General features: G+C 41.8%; 2 protein-coding genes across 3 annotated transcripts; one reads left to right on the top strand and one right to left on the bottom strand.

The window, feature by feature from the left end:
- The first annotated feature begins 981 nt into the window (after window positions 1–981).
- On the top strand, window positions 982–7,698 carry LOC137103742 (ankyrin repeat domain-containing protein 34B-like). Its single transcript, XM_067484362.1, has 2 exons — window positions 982–1,385; window positions 5,343–7,698. The coding sequence occupies exon 2, from the start codon at window positions 5,379–5,381 to the stop codon at window positions 6,972–6,974; it is 1,596 nt and encodes a 531-aa protein (XP_067340463.1). The 5' UTR covers window positions 982–1,385; window positions 5,343–5,378; the 3' UTR covers window positions 6,975–7,698.
- Window positions 7,075–17,671, bottom strand: oclna (occludin a). 2 transcript variants are annotated; one of them, XM_067484363.1, is made up of 9 exons: window positions 17,562–17,671; window positions 16,788–16,878; window positions 15,642–16,287; window positions 15,377–15,544; window positions 12,952–13,082; window positions 10,295–10,480; window positions 9,405–9,576; window positions 8,457–8,498; window positions 7,075–8,353 (listed from the first exon to the last, which is right to left on the bottom strand). In XM_067484363.1, exons 2-9 carry the CDS (start codon window positions 16,838–16,840, stop codon window positions 8,255–8,257), a joined length of 1,497 nt encoding a protein of 498 aa, XP_067340464.1. In that variant the 5' UTR covers window positions 16,841–16,878; window positions 17,562–17,671; the 3' UTR covers window positions 7,075–8,254. The 2 variants fall into 2 exon arrangements, with proteins under 2 accessions (XP_067340464.1, XP_067340465.1); XM_067484364.1 differs by lacking the exon at window positions 17,562–17,671 and adding an exon at window positions 17,461–17,485.
- Window positions 17,672–17,724: the final 53 nt, after the last annotated feature.

Genomic DNA, 17,724 nt, shown 5'->3' with positions numbered 1-17,724 from the left:
TTGGACATGTTCAGAGGAGAAACTGTGAATATATCGGTAGAAGGATGTTGAGGTTGGAGCTGCCAGGCAGGAGGAAGAACAAAGACGAGATTTATGGATGTAGTGAGGGAGGACATGAAGTTAGTTGGTGTGAGAGAAGAGGATGCAGAGGGCAGAGTTAGATGGAGGCACATGATTCGCTGTGGTGACCTCTGAAAAGGAACAGCCCAAAGGAAAAGACGACGACGAGTCAAACTTTTATGTCTTATTACGCGATATCTGCACGTTCTTAATACTCGTGCTTTGTAGGCATCATCACTGCTTTGACTGGTTCACCATTTTAATCATCTTTCAGTCGTCTGTACAACTTATTGCTTGAATCTGTATAAAAGATGCTTTATGAATAAAGTTTGCTCTCAGGAGATCAACAATCAATCACTGCACTTTATGGTGACTAAGCTAAACTACAGAAAAATATTGGCAGCTCCTGACACCTTATGGTCTTGTTCTGAACTGCAGTATAATTTCACAGGTGTTGCTATGGCTACAACAAAGCGATGAAAACCTTGTACCATACTCCTGACAATTCACAGCTGGGTCAGTGATAGTCTGAGCAGAGGACACAACAACTGATTTTGATGTCTGATCATGCAACACAGCACTTTGTACACTACTGTGCATTAGGAGCAAGAAAGTCTTTTACTTGCTTCCTGTGTTTTGTGTCACCAGGGCAATAAAATAAATCAGTTAAAGACGACTCCTCATTTTGTCATGTTTTATATTACAGCACAAGATGCATCTTGTGCCTGCAAAATGTATGAGCAGGCTCCGATTCTCACACAGGTGCACACACAGACACAAAGACCAGTTCCCGTAGCACAATTACAAAATGTGCCGTCATTCAGCCTCTTTGATGGTTGTCATGGAGATGTCATTGATAATCAAAATCACTTCCCTTTTTTATAATTAGAAGAAACATTTGAGGTAATGTCACAATTAAAAGGCAACACAAAGCAGACATCCTGTGGCTCTAGGTTGCTATAGTGCTTCACCTTGTGCGTTCACCTTAGTCAGCCTCTCTTGTTCTGCCTCTCTCCGACTCTCAAGCTGCTACCGCAGTGATGGATTAACCATTTCTTAGACGCACCTGAGGACAAACCTACTGCATGTCACTGTCTCTTCACATACTTTGTCAGAGGAGCAGATACAATCTGAATAACCTTGACTGCTGCAGCTCCCGACTTGCTATCACACACACACGCACACACACACGCACACACACACACACACGCACGCACACACGCACAGACACACACACCACTGCCTGGGCACAGGCGACGTCAGTTGCAGATCTGCATCAGGGAAATAAATGTCTTCAAGGGAGAATTAATCCTGACTGAAGGCTGGTAAGTAACACAGACATTCAGCAGAAGTTTGCAACTTAATTTCTTGATATTGTGACATATTGAGGGGATTTGGTTTCTGAAAGTAACTGAATGTGCAGATGGTGCGAAGCTTTGCGTTTGTTGAAAATGTGCAGTAATGATTGACCCTGTTGCACGATGCAGTATTTAATTTAATTTGAGTGCGTTACATCGTGTGCCGTAAACATCCATGGACGATGAGCGTACACGCACACATGCTGCCTCACATCAGAGGATGAGTGTGCTGAGCGAAGCCTGTTCAGGTGAAGTGCAGTTTGCAGTCATCCATCTGCAAAGCTGTGACCAGTGTGCAGGCAGGGTGGACACTGCAATGTAATGTGGGATGTATTTGTCCAGGTTGAAAGTGGTTTGAAGGCAAAGGAGAGACAACTTAGTCCTAATACCCATTGTACCACAGGTTTAGGGAATCTTACAGAAGATGGTAGCATGTTTGTTTGGCTAAAATGAGTCTAGGAGAAGTGTGTTATGATCTTTTATGCATAAGAGAGCAGCTGCAACAGAAAAAAGAGCTGATTGTAGGCGTGATGTTTGCAGTATAAGGAGCCACTGAAGCTAAAACATCCCAATAAAAAATTAGTGTTGAAAATAGTATCTCATTTTTACTCACTCATTTAATAAAACGGTCACAATTTGATTTCATGTTAACTTATCCATATGGAAATGTAGTGCAGCAGAAAATGCAGCATTTATCAGACAGTTTTGGTTCCTGTAGATTTCAAAGCCCAGGAGCATATCAGATATGATACACTGCTATAGAGCAAGTTAAATTGCAGGATTGTGATGTAGCCAGAATCAGTTTCCTTTTAACCAACTAAGTTTACATGTTAAAACATTAGTAGTGATTATGCAACGGTAAAATATGATAAACATCTGACAGCGGCCATTTTGACTGTACGTATAGTTAGAATTTTGTCTTGTACTTTCTTATGCACAGCAGTACACTTCTTTTAGCAAAGAGTAACTTTGGTCAACACCTACTTCCACCACCATGAGCTGTTCGGTACCAAAAACCAAAGTGCACTAATACATTTGGAAAGTGAGAGGCAGAGAAAGGCTACAGCAAAACAAACCACGTTTCCAAGTTTTGTCTTTTCAAAAGGGGGTTTAGGCATCAACAAAGGTGCCGTGAACTACAGCTTAACCAAGTTCACAATCTTACACAAGATTGGTTTGGAGGCCAACCTAAACTTCTGGACCAAAACACAATGAGGATCATTTGAGAACTGTTGCAGGTTTTGAGTTAGATTGACAAATGGCTGCTTTGATGGTGAGACAGGAAATAAATCAGAATCACCACAAATCACCAATGCAACATGTTTCAATAAACATATGAAAACATCACAAGAGCCAGTGGAGTTTATCTGGCCACCAAATCTGTACCAAATCTCATAGCGAGCCATCAAATTGTTGGTGAAATATCTCAATGTGGACCTCAGGGCTGCACAGACACACCAACACTGATGTTCTCAGAACCACATTGTGGCTAAGAATATTAAAGTCAACCCAAGAACAGAGGTCACCAATGTGCAAACCTGAGTAACACTGTCAAACAAGTTGTTTTAACGAGACACTGATGGAAAGACAAAAGTGGGGAACAAAGAAAGACTTGTGCATAACTGAAAGCTCACCACCTCCACCTCATCTGTCACAAACAGAGCAGCTGGTGTTTTGGCTCCGTTGTGTTCGGGGATGACGTGGCTGCTGACGGCAGCAGCAGGTGGAAGCAGGAGGCAGGAAACATGTCCAAACTGGAGAATCGTCCTGATGTCACACAGTCAAAGCAGTTTTAGGCCCAAATCTGGAATGATCCTGTACTTTCAGGACAATTTTACACTGAGTAGTAGCTTAGAATTATATTCCAGTTGGTAGGTAAAAGGGCTTAGAGTTTATGAGGGAGCAGGAAAAGTCCATCCACAAGCAGAGCAAGGGAAAACATGGAAACCCAGGTATCCTGCAGGATCAAGACCATGGTTACTACAATAATCAGCCAGGGATGAAAGCTGCATAGGGCTCTTTAATACTGGCTGTGATTGCGCTGATGATATACAGGTGATGAGTGGGTGGGGCACGTAGAAATGGGGATAATAGAAGAAAGGAAGTGGGAGGAGTTGAGTGAGTCTGAGCAGGCAGGGGGACAGACACAAGGGAAGATCATGGCAGTGACATTTGCTTTATCTTTGTCGCATTTTCATGCAAATATGGTTGGTGCATGATGTTTATATAAAGGGCTTAAAGAAATTTCTGACCCCCCCCCCACACACACACACACACTTCCCTGATGGAAAGGTGCAATTGTTTTCAGGGGATATTTTGCCATTAAAGAAGCACAGAATATCAGCATATTGACCTATTACAACATGGAGGCTGGAGCTGTACATGATGTCAGATTGTTTAATCATGTGTTACTACATTTTAAAAAGAGGTGTTTTTCACATTTGAACTGAAACAAACATGCAGCTTTTCTTTGGTTTTGTGCAGTTAAGTGTATAATTTACTGTGATTTCAGCTGCTCCACACGATCACACACTAAGTGACTGTTGCCGTTTTGCATATGGTCTGCAATGCAAACACACAATGATCCCATGCAACGTAAAAAATGTTTCACGTCTTACTTCTCTTGTGTTTCAGTTTCAGGGTGTGTGACTCATGCAGGAAAATGCTGTGTTACTATCTGCTTATTGCCACAATAAACACAACCAGGGACAAACAGTACAAAGGCTGAAAGAAAGTGGCTGCTTCCGAGGACAAACACATAACAAGAAACTGCTGAATTAAATTAAAAGACAAGAACTATACTGTACCGCTCTTTGTTTCACATGTATATTCCATCAAACAGAAAGGAAAAACAGATAAATGGGGAATTATGACAAAATAACTAAAAGGTATAAATTAGGGTATTAAACACACAAAGGTGTGACAGAAATTCTTTTTTTTACCTTGAAAAGACTGAGATGATGAGGCGAAGTGTGGTAGCGACAGAAATGTGTGTGGTGCATTTCTAAAGAGGACATTTTCACAGCAACAGCTAAAAATCTGAAATCACAAATCTGCTCAAAGAGCTTTACAACCTGTACAACAGCGACATGCTCTGTGCTTAGACAGAACCGGACAAGGATGGAATAAAAGACACATGTATGATTTTAGATTTTAGATTTGTCATCAGAAGCACCTCAAATAAACAATGGATGTGTATGAGGTAGTTGATTTTCTTTCAAGGAGAGAAGCTTTTATGTAAAAACGGATATTAATGAAGGAAAACTGGATGACTAACATGGGAAGATGAGGCCACTGTGGCTGCATCAACTTCAAGTCCCACATTAATTTTCTAAAAAGTAATTACATGACTCATTACTCAGCAGCAAAAGTAAAAAGGTACATCATCACTCAGCTGCCTCTAAAAAAAACTCTGAATCCTCAACATGCACACTTGCACAGAGCAGTTTGATAAGTCACAGTTTGGAGGGGCTCACTCAGCATCCAGCAGCTAAAATAAAGGGGTGACCTCGAATGAACTTGGCTAACTTTGGATAAGCTCGGGTCACACCAAATCATTTATTGGTTGTTTACACACCTTTCATTTATCCTGGACCAGTCTGCCCACTGACCACAGAAACCACACTGAGTACGGGTTTACCACAGGATCAATAGCTGTAGTATCATTCCAGAATTTTAAGTACCTTGGCCTAACTGCACCCACCACCTGTCTAGTCAATTAAAAACACCTACGACCTTCCCAGGAAAGAAACTGAGTAAATATGCAGAGGCAAAAACACAGGGAACAGGGATTTGAAATATAAGATGTAAATAAAGGTGGGATCAAAATACGCAGGTCAAAAAGTGATCGAAAGTCGATGGACAAAGCTGTTAGCAGCTCTGCTTCTGGGTTATTGTCTAAACATTTTCTGTTCATATCCACAGAGACCAGCTACATCGTTCAAATCTGACCCAGGAAGGATGGAGGACGACAGCTCTAACTCTGAGGTTGCCATGGATTCCGGTAACCCGTTGCTAAGAGCGGTTTTCCTGCGTCGCCTACGTCTCACAAGGCTGCTCCTGGAGGGAGGAGCTTACATCAACGAAAGCAACAGCCAAGGCCAGACGCCTCTGATGGTGGCCTGCAGGACCCAGCATATCGACGGCCAGAGCACCAGCCGGGTCAAGCTGGTCCAGTTTCTACTGGAAAAAGGAGCTGACCCAAACATCCAGGACAAAGAAGGTCGCTCTGCTCTGATGCACGCCTGCTGGGAGCAGGCTGGTCCCGAGGTGGTGTCTTTGCTCCTGGCCAGTGGGGCGGACATCAGCCTAGAGGACCAGTCCGGGACCTCAGCGTTAGTCTACTCAGTCATGGCTGGGGACCTGAATGTGCTGAAGCTTCTGCTCGACACGTGCAAGGCCAAGGGGAAGGAGGTGATCATCATAACAACTGATAAGATCCCATGTGGGACACTGCAAGCCGAGCAGTACCTTAGCATGTCTCCTCTACGTCCTCTTGATCCGACAGATAAAGTGACATCGGCAGCTCCTGCATCTCCCTCTGAAATTCAGCTTATCACCTCCCCACAATGCACCTCCTCTTCTTTATGTGCCCCAAATCCTGTCTTCTCTTTTAAAGATGCTCAGTCCTGCGGTGTGAACTCCCATCCATGTTCCCCATCACGTTTTCAAGCATTCAGCAAAGTCTTGTCGAACGGACTGCAGCAGCCCCTCCTGAGGCTAAACTCGGAGCCATGGCTAAAGATCCCGGCTTCTGTGCTCACTCAGCAACCTCATGCAACTTCGCCTTCAGAAAACGGGCAAAATATCCAAAAAACCAAAGACCTGTCGTTCAGAGTTCTCAAACTGGACAGGGACAGCACAAAATGCTATCACGGGCAGTTGGCAATGGATGAAAGAGTAGAAGGAAAGAAAGATGGAACGAAACATGTTGGACAAAAGATGTCCTTACCGGGTCTCACATCACCCCACTCTGCCTCGCACCCTAACCTCCACTCTGAAAACCTCGGAGCAGATTCCCTAACCTCTTCTTTCTCCTTTTCTGGTGGCCAAAACCTTGCGGCTCCATTTCCAAGCATGGCCTCGTCAAGCCTTTGCAGCATCACCCAGCGGCGCAAGCTGGGTTCAGACATCTACAGCTCTGACCCCCAGCTTGCTGTAGACATCCAGAATCTCCCTGAGGATGCCCACCTGAAAGCAAGAGACCCAACAGATGGCAAGAGGCTCGCCCCATTACGATGCTCCAGGGAGTCCCTGTTGACTTCAGGCCCAAGCAGGAGAGTGCTATCTGGATATGAGCGTAGAGGGTCTGGGGCCTTCTTGTTGGAAAACAACTCCCAGCTTAAGCCTAGATCTCTACCACCTCTGAACCTCAACACCCCCACTAGTAACGTTTACAACTTAAGCTCTGGTGCTGGAGGTGGGTTGTGTGAGAAAGAGTCCAGCCTGAAACATTTTGTTCCCTCTGCACCTCCTGGACATCCTAAAGAGATGACCAGGAGGATGCTGCTGAGGAGACACTCGATGCAGACTGAACAGTTCAAAAGCACAGCCTGAAGGTCATCTGAAAGCAAAGTTTGGTGTGTTTTAATGTGAAACGTGTTATTGTGTGATGGGGTCTATGAAGTGAAAGAGGCAAACCAAAGGGGACATACAGTTACTGAAAGTTAGCACATAAGCTTTTAATATAAAAATCGATTCGTTCAGAAAAGGACTTACCACCACAACGTTTAAAAAAACGCCATATTTTAAAATCCAATTTTGCTTAAAGGACACCTTCACTGAGCTTCTTTGGTTCTAGTTTGGGTAGCACATGTACATAAATGCCAATAAAGTTCCCTGAATTCCCTATATCAAAATATCTCTCTACTCTAAGCAAAAAAAAGGTGACATCACTTGGAGGAACCTTCATTTCAGAATATGTCATCTCATTGCTCACATGATAACGTTTGTAACCATGGTTGTCCTGCTATTCCAGAGCTCCTCCAGATGACAACATCTGAACTCCTAATGATGAATGAGTCCTCTGGGTGAAGTCATCTGGATGAGTTTTTCAGCACAAAGTAGAGAAATATTTTATTGGAAAGTATAAAAGTTTAGGTTGTAAATGTACATTAATAAAGTAAAGCCATAGAAATTGGTAAAGTTGCCGTTTAAATTTACAGAATAAGGTTTTAAGTGTTCATTTGCTTAAAGTAAGTAAGTTAGTAATTTAAAAGTCAGTTCAAAAACCAACTGCTGCCAAGTGTTTTGTGACTGCACAAATCCTGATGTTCAGTGTGTAAGAAAACGTTTAATAACTGATTTGTATTACAATAAAAATGTATAGAAATCCCTGTAAAATGACGTCACTGTGCATTAAAGATGAATAATCACCGTCTGTTCTAGCCTCCATTAAGAAATACACCGTGAATTTACTTCCATAAACTGATAGAAACAAACAAAAAAAAGCTGAAAGCTGATTAAAAATAAAAATGGATTAAAAACAAAAGAGGATAAAGCATCTCCTGTTGAGTCACTGTAATTAACAGCTTTATAAATGTAAAGGGATTAAGCAATCATTTAGACATTCTGCTCTTATACTCTGATCACATTAAGCACTTTAAATATGTAACTGTGTGTTTGGCAGGTGAAACCTAAACAATGGCACAATATGAAATTATCTGTTAAAATCTGTAAAAACAATGTTTCACCAGCCATTAGCTGAAGCAGACTGCAGAAGGTTTTGTGTTGGAGGTAAATCCGTGTGGCTGCAGCCTCTGCTGTGGTCAGAAAAGCCCCCAGCAAACCCCATGTTTTTGTCCATTCTGTCCCATCTTGGACAGGTGTCCAGTTGTTCAGGCCTTGCGATCAAAATTGCTCACCATCTTCTTGATGTGGTTCAGTTTGGACTTCAGATATTTACACCTGCGCTTCTTCGTCTGATAGTCAGCAGACTGTGGGGACAGTGGAAGACGGAGTGAGGGACAGTTATAGGATTATAATGTATTCGTAATGATCCCAAAATGTTCGGACTGTCAAATGGAAACGTACACATACCTTTTTCAGGGCCTTCAACCTGTTGTACTCATCCACAGCCTCCTGTTAAAAAGCCACACGCATGATCACAAAATGCACTTTTCAAAATAAAAACTAAATCTTACTTTGTGGCTTCTTTGTCAAAGCTGAAATTAATGATTTTTTTGGCCATGCGATGACTAGGATTAGCTTTCATCTGGACTCTCATTTGTCTCCACCTGATGAATCTAAAACTTGTAGCTCAGTGTTGAAAGATCTGCTCTTCAGCTGCTTCATGCTCCTTTACGTTCACATGCTGCTTTCTAACGGTTTGCTGTTGCGAACAATTCTGTGCAGATTTATTCCTAAGAGCAACTTCTTCCTCACTTTTCTTTGATATTGTGTTATTTTAAAAATGCCTATTGTGGCAGCTTGAAAGCTACAGGCCAGGCTAAAAGAGATTGTTGGATCATTTTCTGATCCATGTTATATTATTATTATTATTATTGTCCTTTCGATTTATCCCGTGAGTTCAGGTTTCACCACAGTGGATCATTGTCCGCATGTTGATTTGAAACATTTTTTTTTAATGCCGGATGTTCTTCCTGACACAACCCCAATTCTACCAGGCTTGGACCGGCGCTGCACAGCTGGGGATGGGAATGGGGTGTCTTGCCCAGACACACTTCGACATATAGCCGGGAAAAACTAGATTGAACCACTGACCCTGTGGTCCGTGGACAACTGCCTTATCAACTGAGCTACAGCCGCCTCATTGTTGTTATACAAATCCTGCTCGGCAGCTTTAACACTGTTAATTATGAAGCTCACTACTGTACAAATGTCCTTGGCCTTTTTTCACGATGCCATTTTTCTTCACCACGACCCAAACTGACTCACTGTAAAGCAACTATGATACAAGTGGTTCCACATCACTTGAAACTGTAGAAAGCAGTGAGAAAGTACATATCAAACTGTGTACGCTCTCACTTGGTACTGTGGGCTTCCCTCCTCCAGCTCATCCAGCTCTTTGTCCACATCGGACAGGGACTTATTGACGGCGTCCAGCTCAGCCTGCAGCTCTTTGTACTCCTGGTGCTCGCGGTCGAATTCACGCTTGTACTCAGTGCGCTCCTGCTCGTTTGTGATGGGGGGAAATTCACTGAGGACAGAAAACATGTCAAAGTGGGAAGGGACTCAGGTACTGAGTATTTAAATTCTATTCAGTGCAAAGCTGCCAATAGAAGTGGTGAGTAATTCTACTCAAGTACTGTATTCAAGTACAATTTTGAGGTACTTTACTACAATTCAGAGACAAATTTTGTATTTGATACCTACACTTCATTGCATTTACAGCTTTACTTGAGTTACTAGTTACTTTGCAGGTTTAAATTAACAAAACAAAATCTAATGAACTGCTGATGTATGACGTACGTCTTCACCTGCTGCCGGTCTCTATAGGAACACTGATATTTAACTTTTTCTTTAATCACTATAAATGTTTTACCTTTGGAATTTTGTTTGTAACTTACAGCAGTGACATAAAATGAATTTCACTAGTGTAAAGCCCCAACATTTATGTCAAATGCATTTTTACAGTAAACATTTAGAAATCAGGTCGTTGAAGTCGTTCTTTACTCAGTTAATGTAAATTAAACTTCCCCAGACCTGAGCATTTTACATTTCTGCAGAATCTTTATTTATGAGGCTCATGTTGAACAAATGTGGCCTCGACTTACAGCAACAGCAACAGCATCAAGTTCAACAAAGGTTCTTAGTGTATGTTTGTACATAAATATTAAAGCTTAGGGCAAACTGAGTAAATGACCACTATCCCATCAGATTCAGGAGGTGTGAGGATTCTTGAATTGATTTCTTACCTGTCAAAGTCGTCATCGTCCAGCTCGTCTCCTGAGGAGTTGTAGTCTGTGTCATAGTCCTGCCCGTCAGCACGCCGAGGACGACCCGGACGTCTCTTTTTGGGCTTATGTACGGAGCTGGACACATCTGACGTAGGGCTGTGGGGAACTCCGTTTTGCAAGGGCAGGTGTTGCTCCACTGCAGGTCTGTGGGACGATGAACAGTTGGTGTTCATGTGGTTGGATTATTGTGCAACAACTACACAACATAAGAAAACACAAAAACAATTTTTCCCTGTGTAGCTATTAAGTACTTTAGGCCATGTCACATGATTGCACAACGTGTAAACAATAAACCCCATTATTCATCTGTAGCAGTTTCTCTTTCATGACGTAGGACGAGTCAAACCACAGCCTGGTTTATGACCCGTCATCTTGCTAAAGTCAACACATGATCCTCCTGCTACCTCATGTACTGCATTGCTCTTGCATTGCTCTATTTTTCTAATGAGTGAAAAGGTATTTGAACGCATTTCTTAAATGGGCTTTGAGAATTTCTGACATTTTGTATGCAAATGTGGAATCTAAGAAGAAGTTTGTTCTGCTAGGTCACTGCTCCACACACCCTGTCCCACCTCAAAGCTGGTTGTGGGTGTGTTGATTAAATAAAGTATAAAAGCACACATATAATAAATAGGGTGGATTTTTGGGTGTGGGATCACTGCGTCTCACAGTGTAACGCACACGTGAAATGGATTTTAATAATCTGAAGGTGGTGGTGAAACTAAAACACAACACATCGTATCGTATTTTTTCTTCCTTTCTGTGTTTGGGACACAGCACCTGTGATTGGATCCATTTCCTCCTCACACAAACAATAGAAAACTCAACATGGCTGCCCAGTTTTACATGAGAACAATTTCCAACGAGTTTTGCAACTGCAGCACTCTGAAGTAAACCTAAAGATGCCAATCACCTGCAGAAAGTCTAAGATCACCAAGGAAATGACAGAATACTTCAACACAGGTGTGGTTTGGTTGGGGCCTGTTGTACCTGTATCTTCTACATTAACTGTTTTATATACACAGACTAAGTCTCAGATTTCAGCACAAACAGCAAAGGTTGTGCAGCCAGTTCCTTTGTCTCTTTTCCATTTCACAACAGTGTCTCTGCATAGACAACCGAGTGGTTTTAATACACAAACTGACATCTGTGTGTACACTTCCTCACACAGGTAATAAAGTATTTTCACACTGTATCACGACTTTCACCCCACAGTGCAAAGTAATGTACAGTACTTTATGCAACTTAAGTGTTTATTTCTAAGACAAACACTGATACTTTTCATTCCACTACATTTAATTTCTATTTAGCAGAATCAGATAATTAATATAAAACAAAACCAGTAAACAAAGTACTGCAAAATTCAATGACATTGTGTATTATTCTCTGCATAAGGAATACTTTTCAACATGTTAAATGCTAATACCTTGGTACTTCAGTAACCCCAGTAGCATGTTACAGGTTATAGTATTTCTACACTGTGATATTTATACTTTTACATAAGTAAAAGGCAACAGATATACTTCAGGCTTTTACTAATGTAAAGTATCTGAATATCTTTTATCCATTGGTATAAAGAGCAGTGTCTCTGACACACACGCACACGCACACGCACACGCACACACACACACGAAGAAGAGGTGGAACTATACTTATCCATTGATACACGTAAATGCTGATGCAGACCTACGAAGGAAAGGGAATTATAGGTAACCTTAAGCCGCAGAGGCTCGTAGTGTTCCTGATGTGGACACCTTTCAAATCTCATTGTGTGGAGATGTGTTGGGATAATGTCAGGATTCGAAACAGGAAAGTAACCGAAAAGAATAACAACTGAAAAGTTGAAATGTAATCGTTCATACCCGTCTAGATGTTCACACTGATTTTATAGAATATTTATATATGTTGTTTAATATATTCTATTGTTTTACTGCTGCTTTATCCAGTCTTTAGTGGATTTAATTTGTTTTTAAAAGGCTGGAATTTTATTAGAAAGCAAAACTGAGTGTTTTGAGATGTTTCCAAAAAGGAAAATAAGAAAAGTCTGGGTTTGACAGCATACTATAGTTCACGTTGGACATAAACTATTTGGTTAATGAGAATTAAAATACCTGGTCTGAAACCTCCTGTTATGTCTCAAAATAGTCATAGATTTCTAGATTCTAACAACAAAGGACAGGGAATTTGTAGTTCTCTATGTCAATCAAATACTTCCCATCCTCATTTGAGCATTGACTGCAAATAACAAGGAAAGTTCAGAGGCTTCACATACTTCTGCTTGTCATTGTAATTTTGTGCTCTGTCCTCCTGTTGACTACAGTTCAGTAGACCACACTTCAGCAGAGCATCCTGTTAAAGAACCATTCCTGCAGGGGTCTGAAAGACTTCATCCATTTTATCCTTAAAGTTGGTTTTAATTTGTTTCCAGATTGTTTCTGCATTTCCACCAAATTGAGCTTTTTTAAATGTGATACTGCCCCTTGTGGACACGTACGTCTACGTCACAAGTTTAAAGAAAAATGTGTGAATGTATTTGAACACATTTCAGGCCAGTCTGCACACAAACAGCACTTTTCTACCTTGAAACGTGACTGTGGCCAGTGTCGGATACTCACTGTGGGCTGTAGCTGTAGGGGGGTTTGTCATAGTTGGAGCTTTCATCATCCAGGTAACTCCTTGAGCCTCTCAGCTTTTCTGGGTAGTCTGACACTGGGAAAGCTTCAGGGGCTGTGGACACATTGTTCACCTTTATGACAAAAAAAAACAGTAAAAGGGGTCAATATTAAAAATGTATTAAGGATGCAGATTCATACTATACATAAAAAGATAAAGTATTTTCATATTTTGTTTTATTTAGCATAGCATCTGTAGCTTTTTGCCTAAGGACTAATGGTCTGAAAAAAAAAGACGTGACACCTTCATCCTGGAAGTTATATTCTATCAGCCATTTTTAAAAACTGTTTTCTGCCATTTTCTAGTATTAACGGAAATAATGATTTGCTTTATTGTATGTCTTTGTTTTACCACAGAGAAAATGGGATTTTTACTCACAATGCAGCTGCACCCAACTTAAACTACAGCGAATAATTTACAGGAAAAAGCTGCAGTGGCTGAAAAGTGCATGAACCCTTTGGTGTTACCAGACTTTCCGCATACATTGGTCATGAGATGTGACCTGATCTTCTGTTAAGAAGTTGGTGATGCAGCAGGACACTGGAGTAAATTTATAAGTATACAACAGTAATAGGGTGGCTGTAGCACAGCTGGTTGAGGATTTGTCCACAAACCACAGGGTCAGTGGTTTGACTCCTGCTCCTCCTGACTACATGCTCAAGTGTCCTTGGGCAAGACACTAAACCCCAAAGTTGCCCCCAGTCTCTACTACTACACTGGGACAACATTGCAAAGAAGGAACACTGCATTTGGAGTCAGAGGCCAGAGCTCAGCCCTGCAGAGACACCAGGCATCCTGAGAATGTGTCTGAGCTGAAGCAGCTGTGAGGAAGATCGGTCCCCACTTGCCTCTGAATGTCTGAGCCGCAGCTACTGGACGAGCTGGTTTTAGGTTAAGTTACTTTTCCCATCAGGGTTGTTGTGTTTTTAGCTTAATCACATTGTGTTGGATGAAGATCGGATCAGATGTTGTGACCATTTAAAACAAAAAAACCAGGGGAATCCTTTTTCTGTGGATCTGTGTTTTCAGTAACTGCTGGTTACTGATAACAAGCTGATTCCTTGAACATGATGTTGGATGTTTTCCAGCTCTGGTATGAAAAACCTGTATGGACTCGTCTTCTAAAAGTATGTGACATAACAGAGCTACACCCTGCCACTCACCTCCAAAACAACAGTCTACACTCCACATGTCCAAGCTGCAGGTGGCTGTCATCATCTGAGGAAGTTCCCACAAACTACAGTGAAATTAAAGCCTCCAGGTCCCAGTATTGTGTTGCTGGTGGGCTTTGAAGCACTGGTTCGACCTGTTCTTCTCGTTAGCTGCTCTCCAGTAAACACAACTTTGAGGCCATAGTTCTGTGCTAAATATCATCATGGCCTCCAACTGCTAACAGCATGACTCAGCCACTTGTCGTGGGGGGGGGGGTGGGGAGGGTTGTTGCTAAATAGACTTATAAAAATAGTTTCAGAAAGTGTGAGTCACCACGCAGTAAATATTAAATGTTTGAACACACTGACAGAAATGAGCTCAGGTTGTTGCTGAAATATCTGAAACTGTCACCTGTCTGCAGGCCACACCTTGAAACTGAGCACTTCCCCTCCCCCACTGACAAACAGGTGGCTGCCACCAAACTGGTTTGAGCACTTCTGCTGATACCCGCTTGTAGTGTGGATCAGCTATAGCGTCTTCTAACTTTACCTAAACAAAGGGTCCCACCGAAATGTTTCCATGCTTAATTGATGAGTCTGTCCACAGCTTTTAGCTATTAATCTGATTAGTTCTTTTGTCTTCAAAATGTCACATGTATATTTAGCACATTTGGGAAGCTGGAACAGTAAATATTTGGTATTTTTGGCTGAAAATTACCAGAAGGTTGCAGGTTTGATCCTGGGACCAGCAGGATTAAAATCAAGCTGCACTTTCTACTCCCTCAGATACCCTAACTTATAATAATAAATAAAAATGTCTATCTGCTTATAGAAATTGTGGCAGATGAATATGTGAGAATGGATTAATCAGTTAAATGTACAATCACTGCTGTGGTACAATTGTTTAAATCATCTATAAAGTAAAAATGCAAATATTTTCCCACTAGAAGCTTCAGTCACTTCCTCATCGAAACAGTAAGTAGTCTTTTACCAAAGGATTTCCCAACTTCTTTATAGAAAGCAAAGCTAAAACTCATTGGTCAGGTTTTCCTGACTTTTTATAGACAGTGAACTAAGAAATGTCCGTTTTTAAAACCTTTTTTTTGCCGGATCAACAAAAGCAGCTGCAAAGCCTCACCAACTAGAAGCTAGAAAAAGGAGAATCGTAAAATTTGAACATTACAGAATAAGCTGCCACTTATTTTTCACCACTCACCCACTCCTCCACATCTGGAGGTGGTGCCATATCATCGATGACCTTCACTTTCTTCCACAAAATGTTGCTTTTGCCATAGTTCTGGATCTTCTTGCGAGTCTTGAGGGCAAAGACAAGCATGACGATCAGAGCAGCAGCGACCAGGAAGCCCAGTACGGCGGCAATGGCCTGAAATCAGAGAGACATTAAAGCAGGTTATAAACGGAACAAACACTCCTCTGTGCCGATAAATGCACGAGAAAATGGCCATGATGTGTGTTTTCACCTCCTGTGGCTCCAACACACAGTAGTGGTAGAGGTACTGATTGATAAGTACTCCTGAACCCTGTGGTCCTTGGTACGGGGCACACAGGCCCTGGAGCTGCATGCCGTAGATCGACCCGGTGGACTGAGCCATGGGGTTTACTGCCATCAGGTACACTATGGCTGCTATTAGCATTAGCGGTGCTAGGAGGGCACAAATGATCAATATTGCGAGGTAGAACCTCCTGCTCTCTGACAGGCTGTGGTGGGACACAATGATGATGAAGAAGGCCAGGCAGGTGACGAAGATGATGCCCGCCATGGCAATAATAAACCCTTTGGCTGATCGGGGGTCGTTGTAGTTTCCTCCGAGTGAACTGTAGCCGTAGTTGTTTGAAGCTCCAAATCCACCACCTCCAAAGCTGTTGTAGCCACTGCCATAGCTTCCGCTAGAGCCATAGCTGCCGTAACCCCCAACGCCAAAGCTATTCAGGGCCCCCTGAGTGTCCCAAGCCAGTGTGGAGGCAACACAGGCAAATATGGCCACACACATCACAATGATCAAGACGGCCATGATTTTCATGATGCCTAGTGGAGACGACCAGCGGTAGAAATGCTGGAACTCGTCATCTGGGTAGTAAGAATAGGCCTTCTGGGAGGGGGCATGACTGTAACGAGGGAAAAGAAACAATCAATCAATCTGGTGCAGACTGGGAGCAAAACAAGGGGATTTAAATAAATCAACCAAATATTGGACAAACACTCTTTAGATTGTTTCCAGTTGTGCACTTAAAAGTAAAAATGTTACTAATGGTGGACTGGTGAAAGTCAGACATTCAAATTCAAACTGGAACAAACCAGCTTCCAAGAACTGAAGCGTATGTTCTATAAACTAGGAAGTAAAATATCACAGAAACTGGAAACCAAAAGAATTAAAGACATTTTTGAAATCACAAAAGTGCAGCTAGAAAGGTTGTTAGAGTACAATAAATGTAATTGTACTAAAGTAAGATTAATTCATTTCCATATTAAGTGTTCGCCAATGCTTTAATTTCACATTAGTCCAAACAGATTCTAAGTACTTTGGCATCTGTGTCTCCTGTACTAAGGTGTAACTGGTGAATTTCTAAGGCCAGTGAACCGATCATGTCCATGAAATTAAACTCACTATTCGGGGTCTGACTCGTAGGGAGGTGGACTCCCTTGAGGCCTGGAGGACATTGCTGCTGGATCCACTGGTGCTCCACTGGGATAAGAACCTGCAAGAAAATTGTTGCTACAGATTAATGTATTAAAAGACATGCAACTGATATTTTTTCAAAAACAAACAAACAAACAAACAAAAAAACAAAACAACAACAGATCCTTTATCGGTATTTTGCGGTATACAATTACCAAATCATTATTTCAAGTTACAGGAATTGTTTTCCCTCCAGCAGCAGAAATTAGCCTCCATACCAACCAACACTTGACCAACAAATTTGACCCTGTGTAATTATTGTACTTCATCTCCATAATCTATAAACTTTAACGTGCGCTTTACCAGACTTCAACAACTGTTCTTTTAAATGTGGTTAGTTGCCGAGACTCAGGAGTGGACAGAGGTACATGGGTCAGTTAAGCACCATAAAACAAATTGGAGACTAAACCGGCTGAGGAAGCGCCCACAATCCTTTCTGAGTCTTGGAATCTAACAATAATCATTTTATATTAAAACTACAAATGCTCTTAATTCTTCCACATCATTACAGCGAATAGAAACAACACCAAAGCAACTCAGTTTCCCTCTGGATATTTTTCAAATCGCTACAAAAAGCTGTGAAGAAAGAAATTAAACACACCTCTGTTTCTTGTAGCTCCAGGTAACAAGTCATTAAAAATTAAAATCTAAATGAACAATAATTCAGCTCTTAATTCATCACATTTAAATCGAAGCACTCACCTATCGCCCTGTGTGATCCTCACTGTTTCACCTGAAACTGCGTCTGCACATAATAACAATCCAGGACACACCTAGAAGATTCAGCCCCGCCTCCGCACAGGTGTCACGTGCGGTAGCACAACAACACCGGAAGTCAGACTTCATGGAAAAGCCTCATGTTTTA

Source organism: Channa argus, chromosome 18 (genome assembly GCF_033026475.1).
Source record: "Channa argus isolate prfri chromosome 18, Channa argus male v1.0, whole genome shotgun sequence".
Lineage (NCBI taxonomy): Eukaryota > Metazoa > Chordata > Actinopteri > Anabantiformes > Channidae > Channa > Channa argus.
Note: the sequence above shows the minus strand (reverse complement) of the source record. Positions and strands in the feature narration are given on the sequence as shown.

Bases quoted from the DNA above. Each gene is read 5' to 3' on its own strand.
- LOC137103742 (XM_067484362.1), top strand. From the start codon at position 5,379: ATGGAGGACGACAGCTCTAACTCTGAGGTTGCCATGGATTCCGGTAAC.
- oclna (XM_067484363.1), bottom strand. From the start codon at position 16,840: ATGTCCTCCAGGCCTCAAGGGAGTCCACCTCCCTACGAGTCAGACCCC. The intron at 13,083-15,376 runs GTGAGTGGTGAA...TTTGTCATAAAG, and splicing joins CTCCAGATGTGGAGGAGTGG to GTGAACAATGTGTCCACAGC. The intron at 8,354-8,456 runs GTATGTGTACGT...CTGTCCCCACAG, and splicing joins GGTTGAAGGCCCTGAAAAAG to TCTGCTGACTATCAGACGAA.